Source organism: Eptesicus fuscus, chromosome 19 (genome assembly GCF_027574615.1).
Source record: "Eptesicus fuscus isolate TK198812 chromosome 19, DD_ASM_mEF_20220401, whole genome shotgun sequence".
Taxonomy (NCBI): Eukaryota; Metazoa; Chordata; class Mammalia; order Chiroptera; family Vespertilionidae; genus Eptesicus; species Eptesicus fuscus.
In genome coordinates this window covers 5,054,823-5,075,126 of record NC_072491.1, presented here as the reverse complement: position 1 = coordinate 5,075,126, position 20,304 = coordinate 5,054,823, and the positions used below count along the sequence as shown (strand labels likewise).

Sequence of the window (20,304 nt, the reverse complement as noted above, 5' to 3'; positions counted from 1 at the left end):
GAGGCTGCTCCGGAGACCTGGTAAAGGCCGGAGGAAAGGCGGGACCCCAACTACTCCATTGTGCCAAAGGCTCCGAACAGACAGGACTGAATTTAAGGGGAAAGCATGGTTCTCCTGGAAGTTTTACAGAGAAAAATGTAGAATGATGCATTATGTTCTGACGAATTCAATTTAAGTAAATGATGGGTTACGTTTAGCATCATCTCCCTACATCACGAATGAAAAGGAAAGCATTATTTTCCTTTGCATTCTGTGCTGCATCTGATTTCATTTCAGGATAACTGTAAGAACAGGGCGAGTAGCAAAGATTTTAAGACCAAAATAAACGGAAAGCAAAAGGAAAAAGAGCCTATCTAGCTTCATGATGGTTTGAAAAAGACATCCCGACCCTAAAGATTTCTTTATTGTGTTTGAAATAATTAATCACTTAGTTCGCAGCGATCAATTTTCAGACATTTAATTTCATTTCCATGCATGTCGTGTGTAATTTGTTATGTTTAAACTAGAACAAAACCATGCTGTAAGTGGTATCAAATCACATTTTCCTTGCCTTCACTGAACATCTCTATCACACATTATGTTTTACAACAATAAGCTTTTACTCAGGAAGCACCTCCAAGACACACGTTAAAAACGTAATAAATTAAATCCACGAGCACACAGGCTTGCCACGTACAGAGAAAGGGACACCTCACAGTACACGTCGTGTCCTCACTTTCGGGTAAGAAAGCAGACTTCTGTGCTGCCGCTGTCTGCACGGCCCTCCCCTGCTGGGCCACGTCTTCATGTTTTGAAGTCTCACTTCCCGTGATCCTCATTGGAAATGTGAGAATTCAAAGAATGGATCTAAATGGCGGCGGCGGAAGCCACCATCACTTGCTGGACCCCAAGGCCACCCGTGCAGAACAAGAACCTCCTTCGACCTTCCGCCTGTGAGGCCAAGAGCTGCCAGGAAACCAAGTGAGCTTCCTCTGCTTGTGGGCAACGGAAAGCAGGAAGCAGAAGGAATCGGCCCTGTACCCATGCCATCTTCCCTATGGCATTAAGTAGCGCGTCCGTGTAAACTATTACCATCTTCTGTAGAAGCCATCTCTTCAACAGAATGTGACAGCCAAGCTTAGCAAAGAGCCTGGAACAGAGCTAACCCGTAGTTAAATGCTGGCTGAGTCAGGGCCAGAATTTGCAAAGTCTTTTCTAATTTTTCTAGTACCAACGTTTATCTCAGGATCTAACTATCAATGCTGAATGCTGCTCAATGTTCCTATTCCAGGAGAAGAGCCTCTGAAAGCCCAAGAGAATAGTTTCAGAAGCATCTACTCATTATTGTGGCTCAGGCCAGGGGTCTCGTCCCTGAGGCCTCTCTCAATATCCTTGTTTTCTGGATGAATGTGCGAGCGAGCGAGCGAGTCTGCCTCTGTGACCCAGCTGGAGAAATGGGGGACAGAGATCTGTCCTCAGTGTTATCTGACTTCACAGTCGTGGGGTTTTGCCGCTCTCTGAACGCCCACTTGCTTAACACGGTTGGGCAAGCAGTCAAGGGAAGGGCCATTCCTTTCAGTGGAAGATGAAGTAACCTACTCGTTGGAGACGGAATGAGTAGGTCGTTTCTTCATGTTTAAACCGAAAGGGACCAAATGGAATAATAAAAAATAAAGAGGCTCCTGTAAAGAAGCAACCAGCCTCAATATCAGACACGCCATATTGAAATGTAAGACACAAATTCTGGAAGTGCAGGCGAGAAATGGAACAAGGTAGAAACAAACAAAGAAGTGAAATGGATCACCTGACCCAGCAAACCACCTACACCAGCCTTTCTCGAAGGAATTCACAACGCTTCTCCTACAACAAGGGTCCGGTAAGCCAGGAAAGGTCTCTGAATCCGACAGGTCTCTTTATCGGAGGGGGCCGGGAGGGCTCTTCAGTCTTTATCCCACTTTATGCAAATATTCACGCATTTCACTGCAGAGGTAACACTGCGCTGAATTATGAGGGCCTAAGAAGTCACCTGTGTGTGTGTGTGTGTGTGTGTGTGTGTGTGTGACGTAACATGCAATCCGTCACCTTCTGAGATCTGTAGAATTCTGAATTTTGAAGCATCCTACCCCGAGGGTTTTGGATAAGAGATTGTGGACTGGACGCTCTATACACCCCGTGTCTCTGTGTATAAATGTATGAAACTGCTTCAAAGGACATTAGTTAGAAGTTAGAACGACACGATGATCTTTACTTTCTTATTTAATTGACTCCATATTTCTGAAGCTTTTATGTGGAACATGTTCGTTTATCACAGGAGGGAAAAGAAAACCTCCCTCTTAACCGCCTCCATCCACAGGGCTGGACGGCTTTGCAGAGACTGTCCCGCAACACGAGTGGGCAGTGACGCACCAGGACACGAGGGGATGTCTGGGGTCACACTGAACCTCCCACTGATGCATCACCATTCTGCAAAGAGAGGAGGTTTTTTTAAACCCACGGCACCCAGTGGCTGCCAATTCACCGTTGAGTATACCCAAGCTCTCTACAGTTTTCAGAGTTTCAAAGAACTTGAGAAATCATCTGCCAGCGATCTACATCCAGCCTGTGCCTGTCCAGCTATTCTTTTGAGGGGGAAGAAAAGAAGAAGAAAAAAGAGATAAAAGCATCCTCAACCCAAACCACAATGCCCTGCAGCCAGACTGCAAACAGGAAATGCTAGGCAGATGGAGAAATCTTCGCTGGGCTTCACCGGCTCTGAAGCAACGCCGCCCTCGACCTGCTGGGGGCGCCTGGGCTCTTGGGCAAGCTCTGCTCTGCAGAGGCTCAGGGACCACGGAGCCAGAGGCGGAGGGTCCTTCTGGGCACCGCTTACTAATCTCACACAGGGTTCACATGTATTTTCTAAAACTACTGCTCCGGGGGCGCTTGGGGCCAATGGTTTCCCTCTGCCCACGGAGAAACTACTTCCATCCACGGTTATTCCTTCCCGGCCCCGCTCTGTGGTTTGGTGATTGAACGGAGGCAATGGGCTGACACTGGGAACAGGGCATCCCAGGCAACGGCCTCACGGCTTCCCTCGAAAAAGTTAAAAGGAAGATGGGACATAATTTCCGTTTTGTGTTAATCACATGAATAACAAAACATACTTGGAAACAGCTAAAACTCAACAGCATCCTTTCTTTTTGTTCTTTAGTATTCCTTTCGTGTTTTTTTTTTAAAGACAAGGAAGCTGCATTGTAAAGAAAGCCTCGTTCATTAATACATTAACTACAAAAGGGCATTCAAAGTAGGAAACCAGAAGCTATGAAGGCCTGGAAATAAGGAATAGCCCCTGCCTCAGCAAAACAAATAATGTTATGTCCGCAGACGGCTTTGACCAGGGAGGCATCTTTAATTGGAGGAGGGTGGGTTCAGAGAGATTGGTAAGCCAACGAAAGGAATATTTATAATGATGTTTTAAAATGCTGAGGTCACCTAGCATACACTACCAAGCAAAAGCCATGCACTTAAAACCTTGACACCAAAACCTTGTAAACATTGATGGACTAGATCAGTGGTCGGCAAACCGTGGCTCGCGAACCACACGCGGCTCTTTGGCCCCTTGAGTGCGGCTCTTCCACAAAATACCACGGCCTGGGCGAGTCTATGTTTGAAGAAGTGGCATTAGAAGAAGTTTAAGTTTAAAAAATTTGGCTCTCAAAAGAAATTTCAATCGTTGTCCTGTTGATATTTGGCTCTGTTGACTAATGAGTTTGCCGACCGCTGGACTAGATCATGTTCACGCTCCTGTGGCTTCTCCCACTGAGAGGCAGCCTTCCCCAGCAACACTCCAGGGCCTAGCAGGTCCACTTCTGGAGGAAACAGCTAGTCACTTCACCTTTGCGAGATGCCGACCACATAAAGGACTCTGACCAGAGGGAGAGATACCAGTGAAAGGAAGAGAGACTACAGACTGCTGATGAAGGAACGGCCGAGAAGTGAGGTTGGGCTTTTGGCCTGAGTGGATGGCAGATACACACAGCGTGAAGGGACCTGCCGTGTGGGGAAGAGTGGAAATGGACTGGTCCGGGAAACGTGGAAGTGATGACTCTTGGCTTAAGCCAAACAGATGGGGTCTCCTGGGAACGCAAGGTTGGTGCGATATCCCTGGGAAAAGAGCGACCTGGGCAAACAGCTTCCTCCCAGCAAGCCCTCACCAGCTACCACCAAAGGGAACGGCCAGTCTGCTGTCACTTCCTTTCTTCCCACCACACCTCCCTTTGAGCTACGCCACCAGCAAAGGGGCAGGGGAAGCCCAGAGGAGGGAGAAATGAGAGGGCCCTTCTGAATAGAGACTGAAATAATGTAAGATTTGCAGAAATGTCATGGATTTATCAAAAACCTCCAAAGGATAGGCATACGTATGTGCTAAGATCAAAACGATCCTTTGAGAGTTTTAAAAAATAAGACATATTTCTATCTCCAACTTTCATTTTCTTGAAGATTAATTGTCACTTTAAGACTAAGTCAATGGCCCAAATCACCAATTAGAGTTAAACTGCAGGAAGACAGACACATACACACATGGATTTATCAAGCACAATAAGGGAGAAATGTTCTGATTTGTCAACTATTCGGGTTAACGTTCTGCAGAAAGGTTTCATTTTTCCAACATTTCCTAATGAGGCCACAGTGCCTATCGGACCTCTGAACAACTGCCTGGAGTCTAGGCATCGAGTGTGAGCTCTGGATCCTTACGGGAGGCCAAGGCGCACTGGCGAGAGACGGGGCAGGGAAAGGACAGAAACAGCTCCAACTCCTCCTCCCCCTCCTCCTTCTCTTCCTCCTCCGGAAAAGGCTGGGGAAAGCATGGGAGAGAGCTTTTCCTGGGGCACCTTCCAATCTCCCTGTGCTCCTGCCTCGAGGGACTCAGGAGAAAGGAGACCTGATTAAATCAGCTCACAGAGCGCACCTTTCTCAGTGCGGACACAGCGTGAGGCTGGTGGGCATAACCTGGGGGTGTCCAGACAGTCCCGCCTGGTGACCAGGTCCCCACCCCCAACTCTGTGTCCCCTCCCAGGGTCAGCAGCTGCAGTGCCCGGGTCTTAGGGGTGCTTCGGAAACCTCCGATTCCCTGAACCTCACCATCTTTTTCTTGGGAGCGGGTTATAAGGACGAGGGGCACTGGGAGAGGTTAACTAATTTGTAAATCAGGGCTCGAAACGCACGGTCATCTGCACACACGTGAGATGGAACGTGTGTGTCTGACACGGACAGCGTCACCACTCTTCCAACCAATGAAAAGGCAAAAGCTGCTCAAAGTCTCCCGAGACAGAGACAGAACAGGGGTAGGTGGTGGAAGGAATTCAGGTCAACCCGCTTCTCTCCGACTCTACCGATCTACCCGCTATCAGCCGGGCGGGAGGGACAAATTCTAGGAGTCTCACCGTGGCATTTCTTTACCTGTGACTCCGTACGTAGGACTCAAAAGCTGTTTGGCTGTAATTAATAAAAAGATCACGTATGAAACGGCTTACCAGATTTTTCAGCAGCGTGGACAGTTCCTTGGTGAGAGTAGAAAATTTGACGAAAGCGGTGCCAAGATCCGGGTTGTCTCGACTTAAAAAATTACTCCCGAACTTATCCAGAACTTGGGCATAGTTTTCTTCATTTTGTACATGGTCTGAAAAAGAAGACGACAGAGGAGCCTGAGCTGCTGTTTGCCACAGAACCGAGCGGCTGTGAACATGGATCGATCACTGGAAACTCCCAGCAGCAGAGAGAGCCGCCATCTATTATTTACCGCACACGACCAGGAGGTGGTTAGCGGGGCACTGAGCGTGCTCACACTGGAAGGAGGTTTCCCTTTCTCCATCACAGCATTTCGTTCACTTCTATCCCCATCAATCCACGGACTCCCCACAGGTTGAGGGGTCAAGTAATCATCATATTTGCAAGCAATTAAGAAACCACGATGATCAGGAGACGAGGAGAAAATTCTTAGAAAAGTCAACCCTGGAATGCCAAAGAAAACTCCACGTGTTTGAACATGAATCTCCCTGCAACGAATGTTAATCTCCGTTCATTTCGCTGAGCCCTGGCCCTGCGGTGAGCATGGTGAATGACCTGCTGCTACCGGACTGTCCACCTGACACCTGCAGAACGGAGTCCTGCGCAGCGTGGCGGGCCTGGCACGTGCCCGTGGAAGCGTTCCAGACCCACGCCCGCTCTCCACGGCTCTCTCCCTCTGTCGTGAGGAGAGGGAGGCATGGATTTGTACAGAGGCCCACAGGAGATGTGTAACGTCTACTGAATGAATAAATGAACAAATACGCATCTAACACAGTCCTAACTATTAAAACCCTATCTTTAAAGGCTTATAAATTCAACACCTTTTTCGTTATAAAGCCTTCCCTGCGGGCCAAGGTCCTTCCTTGCCTGTGATCCTCTGAGCCTCCTCTGTGGTATTTTCCGCCGTGTCGTATCATGTTTGTGTAAGTGGAGCTCTTTCCAGCCCCCAGACCGCGAGGGGCAGGATGACCTGCGGCTCACCTCTGCGTCCCCACCCAACAGCCAGGGCCTCGCGGTTTTCCGTGGGAGGCTCAGGAAGCGGCGGCTGGCTTGGATTTGCTGATTTCCCTTCCAGGAATTTAAGAAGCATTCCCTTCTTAAGCCTCCTAGGTTGCTCGATAATCAAGATGAAATTTTAAATATTTCACTCTCATCCAGCTGGTGTTGCTCAGTGGCTGAGCATCAACCCATGAACCAAGAGGTCCCCAGTTCAATGCCCAGTTCGATACCCAGTCAGGACACATGCTCGGGTTGCCGGCTCAATCCCCAGTAGGGGATGCAGGAGGCAGCTGATCAATGTCTCTCTCTTATCGATGTTTCTATATCTTCACCCTCTCCCTCCTTCCTCTCTAAAATCAATAAAAATAAAAATTTCACTCTCGAAGACACCCCCCCCCATCCCCGCCAAGGGTCAATCACAGCGTGAGGGCAGCGGGCACCGGAGAAGCGGAACACGGTCTGCACCGGGGAGGCAGGCCCAGCACAGCAGAGGACAAGCGTCAGGCCGTCTGGGGAACGGAACGAGGCCCGCAGCCTCCCGGTCACCCGCACATTGAACACTCACGACGCCCACAGGGGAGGTCAGCACTGGGGCTGAGACAGTAACAAAGAGAAGACACAGCTCTGCCTGCTGCCGGCACTCGCTCAGAGAAGAGGCCCAGAAACACCAGAGAAAGGCCCCATCAGCTGGGCAGACAGGCGCCCGTGCTGGATCTCTCTGGAGCTGCTGCTACCCCGACACCTTCTGCCGGAGGCCAAAGCGCTGCCTCACCCTGAGACACCCACCGACGCCCCACAGAGAAGAATCGGCCACCTGCCTGCCGACGGCTTCCACACGAAGGGTCTCCGTGGTAAATGAAACGCAAGCATCGGGTTTTCGGGGCGTTTGCTTGAATTTCAAATGATAACAGAATACCCATGTGCCCACCAACCAGTTAGGAGCCCTTTCTCACCAAATGCCTTTCACAGCATCACAGATAACCTTCCCTGGAACTCTGCAAGGGAGAATCACGCTTCCTGGGCGGATGAAACATAAACTGTGGTCTGAGAGCGGCAGAAGGGGAGACGGGGTATGTAAGCACAGGCTAGGGCAGGGAGCCTGTATGTTTTGCTAATTCCACAACTGAATAACCATACAGTCAATATCTATATCTATATCTGTGGACATGCGTGTGTGTATACATTAATCACATATGTATATAATACATATATCTATGTAAAACTTGAAATAATCCTAATAATCCTATGGAGGTAGGAATGTTGGGAATTAAGTGTAAGTTGCTTAGAATGGTGCCTGGCATGTGTATCAGACATGATTACCTCTACACCTCTGCTGACAGAGAGGTATTTAACATCAAACAGCGCAGCCACGTATGCCTCCCGTTTTAAGGATTTTTCTTACAGACTGCACCACAAATCTAAGAATGGCCATTCACTGGAAAGATGACACACACACACACACACACACACACACACACACACCCCTCTGAACAAAGTTAGGGTTCACCAAGCAGGTTTCCGACAGGCACAGTGAGGGCAAGGATCCAGGATGCTGGGGGAGGAAAGGGGAGCCCAGGGCCGAAGGGGGGCGGATTACAGAGCACAGTAAGCAATCGGAATGGAATGTAATTCGGGGGTTTAGCAAAGAGGAGGAAAATACAGGGCTTTGGTGGGGCTGCGCTGTCACAGACATGGGTGTGACTGCATGGGAGGCAGGAAGTGGCCCGAGCCGTTCAGGGCATTCCAGAGAGAGGACAGAGCTGTTTTAAGATCCCCACTACACCCAGCTGCCAGGAGCCTGTGGGGGCTGGGGACAAAGTGGGCACGGAGAAATCTGATCCACCAGCTATGGAGATCCATGCTTTTCAAGTATTTGTACGGAAGTCCTGGCATTCCTGGTATTGCTGCAGAAGGTAAGACAATTCTAAGAGCTACGGGACTCCTTTCAGACCTGACAAAGAGACAAAGTAAGACGGTCTTACCAACAAACCAGAAAGGGCCACTCCGGCAGGATCTCAACTGCTTTGGGAAGCTGAGTCCCCTGCACTAGTCACGTGACATGTTCCGTCAGGTGGAAGGGCGTTCACACGTCCCAGCATTTAACCCGCAGCAGTCACTACGCGGTGACGTCCTTTTCCAGTAATACAGCGACAACAGCTCGTCTGTGATTCCGTTACTGTAACTATGACTGCGCTGGTCAGCAGGGCCCTTGGAGTGGCCTCCATACTGTGAACATCCCCAAGCACCTTCAAGGCAGTTTTATAGATAAAAAAGAGAAACTCCATGGTGGGGCCAGATATTAGACTTCAGCTTCAGTGATTCCAAGCCCCATCTTTTCGCCACCGCTTCTTTCAAGGTCAAATGTAAGTGTAACCTCCTGGGCAAACCCGCCATCCATTCTCTCCTGGGCCTTTAGCAGTGCCCGGTCCCCAGCGCCGGCGAATCTGTTGTCTACCCAGGTCCCGGCGCTGGGCTGGGCACACAGTTAGTGCTCAGTAAAATGCTCACCGCACGTAGCGAAGTCTCTTAGAACAAGTCTTTTTCCTTCCTTCAAACATACTCAGCGCTGGCCCCGTGCCAGGCGTATACAATACAATGAGCTGTAGCTGCAATAGGAAAGTCATGTAACACGAGCCAGGAATTATAGCGCCGGGCTAGGGGGAAGTGGTGCATTCTCTTATACTATCCTACACATACAGTGCGGTATTAATCCCACTTTAAAAATTCTAATTAAATGTGCTAATAAAATTACAAAAATAATTCTGACATTTATTCTAAGACATAGAAAAACAATTATTTCTCTTCCTCTTCTCTAGTCCCATCTCCTTGAAATAAGCAAAGCTGATCATCTTGAGTGAAATCTCAGAACTTTCTGAATGCTTAAAAAATATATACACACAGAGACACAGACACAAATATAAGGGTTTTTTCCCCCTTTTCTCACTTAAAAAACAAACAAACTGATGGGATATTATTACAAGACTCTATGGCTTGCTTTTTTCCTAGTGAACAAAGATGAAGAAACTCCGAACAGTAAAATACAATGCATTATTTTAACCACGATTCCATTCCATAATAAACTGTACCGCCATTTATAGAACTATGCACCTCCTGAGAGATGCAAACAAAAAACAAGGCTGCGATAAATGTTCTTCTACACAAGCTCTTATACGTGGCTACTTTCTCTCTGAAAAGATATATTCACAAAAGCAGAACTGTTGAGGGATAGGGTGTGCATTTCAAATTTTTATTAATCTTGCCATGTTTCTTTCCAAAGAGGCCGGCTGTAGCAATCACATCTCCAATAGCAACACAAATAGGAAAGGGTCTCTTTCCCTATACCCTCACCAGCACATAGATGTCATTTTTTAATGTCATTGGATATAAAAACTTGACTATCGTTGGCCTGGGCAATCTTTACTGAAAAGACTTGGGTTTCCTACCTTATGTTCCTAAACCTTCTAATGTTTAGTATTTAAAAAACACACACATTTACGTCTTCAATCCAATGTAATGTATTTCTTTATATAGCACGAGGAAGGGTTCTGACATTATTTAAAGAATGGTCCCGTCCTGGTCAGTGTGCTCAGTGGTTAGAGCGTCAGCCTGTGCACATACCTGGGTTGCAGAGGTCAAACCCCGGCTTCAGTTGGAGCATGTGCAGGAGGCAACCAATCGATTTCTCTCGCACATCCATGTTTCTCTCTCTCTCTCTCTCTCTCCCTCTCCTCCCTCCCTCCCTTCCACCATCTCTAAAACTCAAAGGAAAAAATATCCTCAGGTGAGGATTAACAACAAAAAAGGGTGTTCCTAAATCTTCTAATATTTAGTTTTATTCTCTTTTTAATAGTTAAATAGTTAATCCATCATCAATGAATTTATTTGTGTGGCATGAGGAAGAGCTCTAGCTTGATTTTCTTTCCTCTGTATGAAAATACACTGCCTACTGAACACGGCCTGTTCTGGGCACCATCTAATGTCTGACAGGTGAACACACGGTAACACTTAGTGCAGGTTAGGTTTCCGGAGAGGGTAACTGAGCAGCTCTTGAAGAATGAATCGCTGGTTACCAAGTAAACTGGGGTAAGGTACACTCCAGGTGAGAGGTAACAGCGTATCATAAAGGCACCATGAAGTGCCCTGGGGTAAAGGAGCCAGTGTCTGCCCGAGTGGGCAGGATGCAGGGATTGGCATGAGGTCTCTCCAGAGCTCACCGTCTGATCTAGAACTAGGCCGGTTAAGGCTCTGATCTAGAACCAGGCCGGTTAAGGCTCTGATCTAGAACCAAGTAGGTTAAAGTTCTGATCTAGAACTAGGTAGGTTAAGGTGTTAACAGCATCGTTCTCCACGCCTGATCCAGATGAAGCTCAGATCCTTTTGGCCACAGGAATCCATAAAATGAGCAACAGCCATCCTGAGTCCCTGAACACCATCTATTCTCGCTTTACAGACACCATGTCACTGGGGCTGGGAGCTCTGGATTTAGAGTCCAGACTGTGTTCTATTTAGACACGGTGTTCACTCGTTTAGATACAACATTTACTGTCATTTCACTTCCCTGGGCCTTAGTTTCCTCATCTGTTCCCACTCCCCCTCACTGCATAGATCCCTCGCTAAGAGGAAAGGCAAAGTCCTGGAAGGCAGAAAGCCCTGTGCACTGGGTTTTAATTGCCTTTCTCCGGGCCTCTGCATGGAAATACATGCTTACCGAACATGGCCTGTTCTAGGCACTGACACTTGGGATGATGCATTCCTCCAAATTTTCAAGGTCATTTTGAATTTGGATTTGTTCTTTCAAAACTCTAGCCCAGACTCTGCAAGAATCTGCACCAACCCCTGGGGTGTTTGTTATCTGACGCTCAGCATGCAGACTTCCATTTCTGCAGCAACTGACACCCCACTGACTAACAGAACCCCAAGAACCGATGCCTGAAGCTCCCAGGGCCGCTCTGCATCTACAGGCACTTGCACACGCTCCTCGGTGGCTGGGCCTTCCCCTCTTCCGCTCCATCACTCGGGCTTCCTAACTGCCAGGTGAAGTACACATCACACTTCGGCTTGCTGGTGGCCCCCAAGGAAAGCTAGAAAGGAAACAACCAATTCCTAGCCGATGCCAGCCTCCCACAGCATGACTACCCATCACTCAATGGAGCCATGCTTGCTTTTAAATGGTGCGGTTTAAAAACACCTCTCCACATTTTATTTTAATTCATAAGCTTTCACCAAGCACCTATGCTGGGAGACAAAGGTTATTTAACTCACGAGGTTTGTGGCCTTGGGTACCTGCCTTAGTCGGTTTCAGCTTTAGCTTCTTGGTCTGTAAACCATGTGTAAAGTAAGTAAAGAACCCATTAAAGATGGGTTCCTGTCCTAGAGCAGGGCCTGGCCTGGGCAGACATCTCTACACGTCTCTCCAGACAGTTTGGGCTCAGGCACACCTGTCAGCAAATCATTTTAAAGCACACCTTTCCAATCAAAGCTTATTTACTCAACCACTTGTTATGTATTAGTACTGTATACATTACATGCATAGATCATGTACTAACATACTTGTTGTATCAATTAATGGTTCCAAAACGCCCTAAAATTGACTGAAAACGTCTATGCCTTGCCACCTAAGCATCAGAATACACACAATGAGAAACAATGGAAAGAAACATGGCTAATTAGTGTTTTCTTCTTTTAGCTCATCTGAAATGTTTATTAACACAGCAAGTATGTTAATAAACATTTTACCTTCACAATGAGAACAATAAAAAAGCAAACAAACAGAAAATGCCATTTTTTCCCCAGGGTGTCCCAGAGCGGAAGCCCCTGCAGCTCTCCAGAAAGAACAAGAGCAGGCTGGCGCAGTTATCAGGAGCACGGAGATGAGAACAGCCTCCTGCTGTCTGAATGCAGGTGACAACTGGCCGTACCAAGTCACCCCCGTCAGCCCTGAATCTGTCTGTCTCACAGCATCGATCATCCACGAGAAATGCCGCAGCATCAATAGCCACTGGCTTGATTTCCATACCCAAACAGGGCGTCAGAAAACCCATCAGCAGTTACCTTCTGGCTGACGACTCAGCTGGCGAGTCCCTCCACTCCTAGAAGCAGACTTTAACTTGAACATGCGTGGCCACATCCAAAAGCACGCATCGATTCAACACAGAATGATCCCAGACGTGGCTGCCTTCAGATGGCGTCTGTGTGGAGACCTGTGATGGGCCTGCTTCCCACGTGATGCTCCGCGTGGGGAGGAGAGCATGTGTGAAAGAGGGCGGGCTGAAGCAAACCCGGGAGAACACCACACAGAGAGAAAGCCCGAGGCCAGCGTCCCTCCGCACTCGGCTATCCTTTCAGCGCAGCTTTTTTATACAGGAAGAAACAAGCCTAGTTTGGTGAGACATAAACCATCAAAAGCGAGGTCAACATGCAATTGTGCGGCAGCAAGGTGCAGGCAGGCCTCAGAATCTTGATGGTAATTGCTAAGGGGGGTCTGTTCAAGGGGAGAGTGGTCCTTAAAGGAACTACAGCAAAAAGGGTTCGTTGGGAACGACTGGAAACCACAATGGTGTCACACATGTGTGCCTTTAACTGGTGAGCTTTAACTTAGTCCCGTGGTCGGCAAACTGCGGCTCGTGAGCCACATGCGGCTCTTTGGCCCCTTGAGTGTGGCTCTTCCACAAAATACCATGGCCTGGGCGAGTCTATTTTGAAGAAGTGGCGTTAGAAGTTTAAAAAATTTGGCTCTGTTGACTAATGAGTTTGCCGACCACTGACTTAGTGCATCTGAAAGAACAAGAGAGCAAAAGCAATGTAAAGAGCGGCGAGGCCCCCATTCGAGTCCATGGGCATGGGAGTGGGGGGTGGGGGATGGCGGTGGGGGATGGGGAGGGGGGAGAAAAACTGGTGGCAATCTGTTCTTTCCCCACGTGCTCACGGGGGGCGGGGAAGCTTCTTCCTGGACTAAGGACTACTGACTTAAAGGTGTGTGTGTGTGTGTGTGTGTGTGTGTGTGTGTGAAATACCAGGGCTCCTACAGGAATGTCAGTACGTTATAAGTACCAAAGGAGTGATATTTGAAGTGTACTTCATCAGCAATCCAAGGACTTTCAAGGGTTGTTTGGACTCCATGGGGTACTTCCTATACATGCAGACTTTAAAACCTCACTTCAAAGTGTGGCTGGAAGGTAAATACATTTATTTACTTTACGATGAACTGTAAATTGAAGAGTGCAGAAATCACTGCTTGTTCTTTTAATTCTATTACCTACTCACCCCCCCCAGCACTTAATATATAGTTTTGACCAAATAAATAAAATGCCAATGACCTATATTCAGGTATGTGAGATCCCCCAACATGAGCTGAGGACATACCTTTCGTAAGTCACTTTCAGACACTGTCATATTTTATAACCTCCCGGTGAGCCTAGAGTGTTCTGTCAATTCCCTACGGCTACATGCTCAGTAAGGGCTTCATCAATGGGTCACTCACATGTAACTTTCATAATTAACCCTTTGCACTCGCTTGCTTTTTTTCATCGAGCTGCTACCGATGCTAACCGTGTCGAGTCACACTTGACGTCCGAGTGCAAAAGGTTAAGGGTCTGGTAGTTGATAATCTGACAAGAGTAGCTCGTATCAGACTAATGGTCCTGTCAATAACAATTAAAAATGATGGACAAAATATTTAAAACCACCACTTGGAGCCACGTTCAAGGAGAAGCAAATTAGGCTCCATCTTTTGAAAGAAAAAGAGTCAACGACTGCAGCTTATTTTAAAATCGTGTTCAAGAAACTCCTAGCTTTTAAAGCTCGTGCTGCAGGGGAGAGGGCGGCGGAGTGGGGGTGCGGCGGAGGGACACGCACCAGGCACAGCTTCTAAGTCAGTGGTCGCCACCTGGTGGTCCGTGAGGTCCGAAAGGTTGGCCACCACTGTTCTAACTGACAACCTACTTCTCCGATGAATGGCGTTAAAACCTCGAAACTTAGAAAAACGGCAGGGCTTGGAGAATTTCCCCTTGATCCAGAGAGTCCACAGAATTCAGTGTTTTGTTTTTAAAATGTCCTCATACACAGCAGGAACAGCAAGGGAAAGACAAATTCCCAGAGCCATTTTCAAACTGAAGCACTTACAGGAAGAGAACTGATTTTCCTAACAAGACTTCTGCTATTATAATACTGACAAGGCCTGTGTGTAACAATAATAAACGTATTTTAAGAGTAATACCCTCCACCATCTTTTGAATCATCCCAGGGGGTGGGGGAGACCAGGGGTGGGTGATCTCAGACCAGAAACACAGAAATGCTTCTTACATCTGTAAAGAGCATCAGATGGGTTCGTGTCACTTAAGCTCTGTGAGAAAACAAGAACGCTAGGAAAACACCCTGGGAAACAGATACCAGGGTGCAGCCTCTGGTGGCTTCTTTGGACGAGGCCAAACCCCTTGGCCGGGAACCGCGCGGATTCCACGGAGCCTGTCTCATGGAAAGATTTGCAGCGCCGCTGTGTTACTCATCCGGCTATTTTGTAAGAAGTGAATGTCCTAGCGCTGCCCACACCAGCTGACCGGACCCCGGTGTGTCAGAGTCGTCGGTGACGGCAGAAACCGCCAGGTCCCAGCAGTCCGTGAGACCTGGGTTTGTCCCCACAGTTCCGAGCCTCCCAAAGTCACCCCATGGATTACAGTGCTGGGAGCTTACAGGCGATCAATGCATTCACGAATAATCACGATTCGTGAGTATTGAAGGCGTTCGTGGAGAGCTTCGCAGGGACCCCCTTCCAGCCAACAAGCAGCAACTCATTCCCCACGTGGTGGCCCCGCCCTGTGTCAGGGAGGAGACGCGCACCGAGCACCTGCCAACAGCCAAGGTGGAGCCAGCCAGGCTCTGGCTGCATCGCTCGCTCGATGTGGCACCTGCGTGAGTTAGTCTGGCTCTTTTGGCTTCAACCTCCACATCTATAAACGGGGATAATGGAGACGGACCTCACAGGCTCGCCTGGCTTAGCTTAGGAGAGCATCAACCCCCAGCGCGTGCCGTGTCCTCCGAGAGGTCCTCCCCTTAGCACCCTCTTCAAGCTACATCGGACCCCTCTCGCCACTCCCCTCTGTGCCCCGGGAGCTTTCCTTCACGGCATTTCCGTCCCTCACTACGACGCCTTCTGGGTGGAAGGCCTCATTCACACCTCTCCCTCCCTCTAGGCTGTACAATCATGGAGGCAGAGATCCTGTCTGACTGTCCGCCACACCCACACCCAGAACAGCAGCAGTGCTCAACAAACATCTGCTGAACCAACTAATAAGCTGCGCTGACAAACACACAAAGCACAAGGTGAGGGACACGGGACAGTCCTCATCGAGGAGCTGACAGACCAGCTGCACGGTCCAGGCACCAGGGAGGAGTTTCACTTCATCCCAATAGCCGGGCCCCCCGCGGAACAACTCCCCGCGCGGGGCCCGAGGGATCTGCTTGTGTTCTCGGAGCTCTCCAGGCGATGCTGAAGCACTGCCAGAGCTGAGACTCCCTGGTCTAATGCGAGAGGCTGGTCCACAGCGACAGTACAATGGGATGCATGTTCTCCTGCAGCAGCAAGACCTGCGGGTCGGGGTGGAGAGGCCTGCGTCTGTACGCCCCAGGGCCGTAGGGCTGGGCAGGGGTGACTGCTGAGCATGTAAGGTGGCCACTGAGACCGAGGACCTGAATTTTACATTATGATTGTAATGGATTTATTTTTAAAAAGCCCTATGTGACTAGAAGCTGCTTTACTAGCTAGTACAGACCTAGGGTGAAGGACACAGAAGTAATCCAGGTGAGGGTGGAGGGGGTGGTGGTCAAAGGTCACTCAGCTGTGGCCCCAACCACAGGGAAAAAGGCAACCAGACTCTGCACACGCCCTGCACTCCCCACCCGCACAGCCAGGGACAAGCTCCGCTGCTGCCGCCAGGGCAGCTGTGGCCGAGGAAACGCTCTGAAGAGAAAGCACAGCCCTCCAGCAAAAGAGCCTGCGGGAGCCGCCGACTGATGTGGCAGAGGGAGGAAGCGTGTCATTCAGCGAGGACACTTGGGAAAAAGGAGGCGCATGGAGCTCCAGGCAGTCAGCATGGCGGCACCGCCCGGCTGCGAATCAGGGCCTCCCTTCTTGGCGGCGCACAAGCTGAGCGCCTGGAGCACACACTGGGACATTACGGAGAAGTGACACTTATTCCTGAGGCACATGCTGGCTCATCAAGCTCTTTATAACAGCAGAGTGGCCCATGCCACTTGTGGAATGCCTGAATTAAGACAGAGGGGCCATGCCATTGCTTCCGCTGCCACTCCCCATCACCGGGTGTTCATAAGCACCTACCATGCAGCGGGCAGTTCGGCAGAGGCCTCAAATACCACCCCATTTTGTCCAGGTAATATTCTGCAAGTCAGTTATTATTTCCTCACTTTGTGGTGAGGCAGCTTAAGATTTAGGGAAGTTAATAATTTACTTGACTTTAACAAGTGGTGACAAAGCAAGGATTCAAACTCAGGTCTACACTGCCTTAGTTTCTTTTTTTTTTTTTAAGGCTGTATAGTATTCTATGTATAATATACTTGTGTATTTAGCAAATCCCCCGTTTATTTTCTGTTTTTCCAAATGCTTCAAGGAACCAACTTGTACATAAATTTTAAATACACTTTTACTGGTGCATAATAGACATACATACATATGAAAGGGTATATAAGCCCTAAGTATAGCATTTGATAAATGATCAAAAAGTAGACATAACCATGTAATCACCCCCAAACCCAGAAACAGAACCATGCCGGCGCCTCAGAGGCCCCGGCGCCGCCCCGCAGTCATCCATCGGCCTCCTCGCTGGCCGCGGGTGCCTGTGAGGGCCTGCCACGCTGCGGGAGTCACACAACGCAGCGAGACAGGAGTTACAAACTGGGCGTTTAGTTCAGGCCACGCCTTAAAACAGCACTTGGTCACTACGTAAGGAGACAGCTACCATTTATCTATCTTAATAAGAAGTTAGTGTTTTATTGGACATAAGAAATGAGCGAGAGGTACCAAGGAACCGGGTGTGAGAAGTGTGAACAGGAAGATTACAGAGCGTCACAGGCCTCGGGGCTCCAAAGGCCAGAGACGATGCTTCCGGTGCAGGAGGCGGGATCCCCAGCCCTCGAAGGAGAGCAGGGCCGTAAAGCAGCCGAGGGCCTAGTTCTGCCTCATTCCATGTTCCTTCCAGCACTATAAGCTCATGATGATTATGAATATAGCATAAATAAAATATAAAACTTATATGCAATGTAAGTGCATGGCACTTACGGCACTCCCATGAGGTGGCAGGCTCTTGGCAGATATGAGCTCATTAAGTCCCTTCAACAACCCTGTAATAAAGCCGCCATCCCTGTTTTACGGGGAGAAAATGGATGTTCAAAAAGGGAAGTGACCGCATGGGGCAGGGAGAGGATGCCAACCTCCCTGTGCCCCCCCCTTCAAGCCGGTGCCCTTCCCATCAGACCCTGCTGCCCGCCCTTCAGGTTCTGTTATGGTACAGAGAAGTGATTTCGTAGGAGACCTGCCCTCTGGGTACGCAAGCTGGTCCTGCAATAATGACAAGGGATGTGAGGGAAGGGAACTGGAAACTCATTTTCTGTTCCCAGCCTTTCCTTCCCTGGGGCGCTGGACCTGCAATGCATTTCCCTGGTCCCCACAGCTTATCTTAATTCTGTTTCCTTCTTAGCCACTCACTGACAACATGCTTTTCTCTTCAAGGCGACAGTCACTGGCCCGAAGTGAAAACATTTAGTTACACAGCTTACCTGGCATGCCCTCGGCCACAAGGCAAGAGTAGCCGGAGATACGTCCAGGGCTCCATCTAACGGCCCCCCTCACCCCTGCCCCTCTCTGACTTTCACTGATTTTCTCCCATCCAAGTAGTAATCAGGCCCGACCTTGCTTAGCTTCCAAGATCAGATGCATTCAGGGTAGTGTGGCCGTGGACTTTCAGTGATTTTCAAATGTGGAAGGTATACTCCAGAGAGAAAAGATCCTCATGTGTAATTGAGGCCACTGGTTTACAGACTGACACAGAGATTTTAAATATCGCCTATGTCACTTGTGGCAAAATTACCTATCATTTCACTCAGTATTTAACAAATGTTTTATTACAGTTGACAGTCAGTATTCTATTACTTTCAGGCATACAGTAGGGTGGGTAGACGTTTATATGACTTTCGAAGTGATCCACCATCTACGAAGTTTTTAAATGTATAATATAACCCACTGCAACTCATGGTTTTCCTTTTACTTTGGAAACAGTAGGAGGGTTGGACTGAGAAAAAAAAAAAAAAAAAGGAAAAAAACTGCACTTCTTTAACCTACTGCTTTTTCCATTTGGATCAAGACTTCTATAACCTCAGCATCTGACAAACAACAGGGAAAACGGCAGGCATTGCCTGGAAACCATGTTTCCTGCTTTGACGAGTACTTACCTTGACCAGAGTTATAGATGGCTTTCACAGACTTCTTCACCTTCTGTAAAGCTGTTCTATCTTGGTCTAGCGCCTGAAAGAGAAAACACAGGGGGAAAAGATGTTGAACAACTTGGTGAGCTCAAAAATAAAACCTCATTCGTAACGACATTTGTTTTGCCGAGTACCATAGCAACAGCAAGCTGACATATTTATTAACAATGGAGCATTTTAAATGCACGGTCCTTCCACAAAGCTCAGGGTCGAGGGCGGTGGATACCGTGGTTGCGGGTCGGTTATCGTTCTGAGCGGTGCTCAGGAGAGCAAATACCTGAGAAACCATAACACCCGCCTGCCTCAGGCGGGAGGGAGAAAGGCAAGCTTAACCAATGAATGACACAGACCCGCGAACAAAACGCATCTTATCACCTGATGGCCACTTCAGCCAGAGAGAAAATACTCAGGGTGTGTTAACCAGAGCGCCCCGAGAGCTTTTCACAGCACTCTAAACTGGAGGAGCGCTTTTAGTGCTAAAAAAAGTTTAAGACATAGTACCCGTTTGGTTTTAAAATTCTGTTTACTAAAAAAGCACAGCATGGAGAATGCCTTTAAGTGGTTTCTCACTGTCCACCGCGCTGTGAGGTGAGGAAGCAGAGGCTTAAGAAGCCTGACTTGCCCAGTGTGGCGGAGCTGGGATTGACCCTGAACCTCATCTAGCCACGCCCTGGTCCTGCATGCCAATGGCATCTGCAACGCACAGGCACTAAGGGAGTCTCGTCAGAAGAGGGGACTACCACCAGCTTAAAGAGACGAGTCCAGGTTAGAAAATTACAAGACATGCAGGTTGCAGGAGTGTGTGAGGGAAAGAAAGAAATGCAAATGTGCAAACGTGCCCCGATTTAAGCGATGGCAAGGTCATTTAAAAAGCAATCCTAGCCCGGCCGGTGTGGCTCAATGGTTGAGCGTCGACCTATGAACCAGGAGATCACGGTTCAATTCATGGTCAGAGCATATGCTTGGGTTGTGGGCTCGATCCCCAGTGTGGGGCGTGTAGGAGGCAGCCGATCAATGATCCTCATCACTGATGTTTCTATCTCTCTCTCCCCTCTCCCTTCCTCTCTGAAATCAATAAAATCAATTAAAAAAAATAATCCTAGTGGTCACCATTTATTTTTTATAGACGCGTTATTGCTATCATTTTTTTTTTTTAATTGGATGAAAGCCCGGGCCTTAGAGAAGTGAAGCAGCCTGCCACGGGTCACACACCAAGTCAGAGAATCAGTGCCCGCCCCTGCCAGGTCAACCAGGGCACCTCGGTGTTCCAGAAGGCACGCCCACGTT

The 20,304-nt window shown here is 48.6% G+C and overlaps 1 protein-coding gene across 2 annotated transcripts in view; it reads right to left on the bottom strand.

Annotated features, from left to right (window-relative positions):
- Positions 1–20,304, bottom strand: part of ASAP1 (ArfGAP with SH3 domain, ankyrin repeat and PH domain 1) — a 219,984-nt gene that overhangs the window by 56,774 nt on the left and 142,906 nt on the right. For both annotated transcript variants that reach the window (XM_054708233.1, XM_054708234.1), the window contains exons 4-5: positions 18,985–19,057; positions 5,493–5,638 (exon numbers count right to left, since the gene is read on the bottom strand). In XM_054708233.1, the coding sequence (XP_054564208.1) occupies positions 5,493–5,638; positions 18,985–19,057 (219 nt within the window). The remainder of the gene's footprint in view (positions 1–5,492; positions 5,639–18,984; positions 19,058–20,304) is intronic.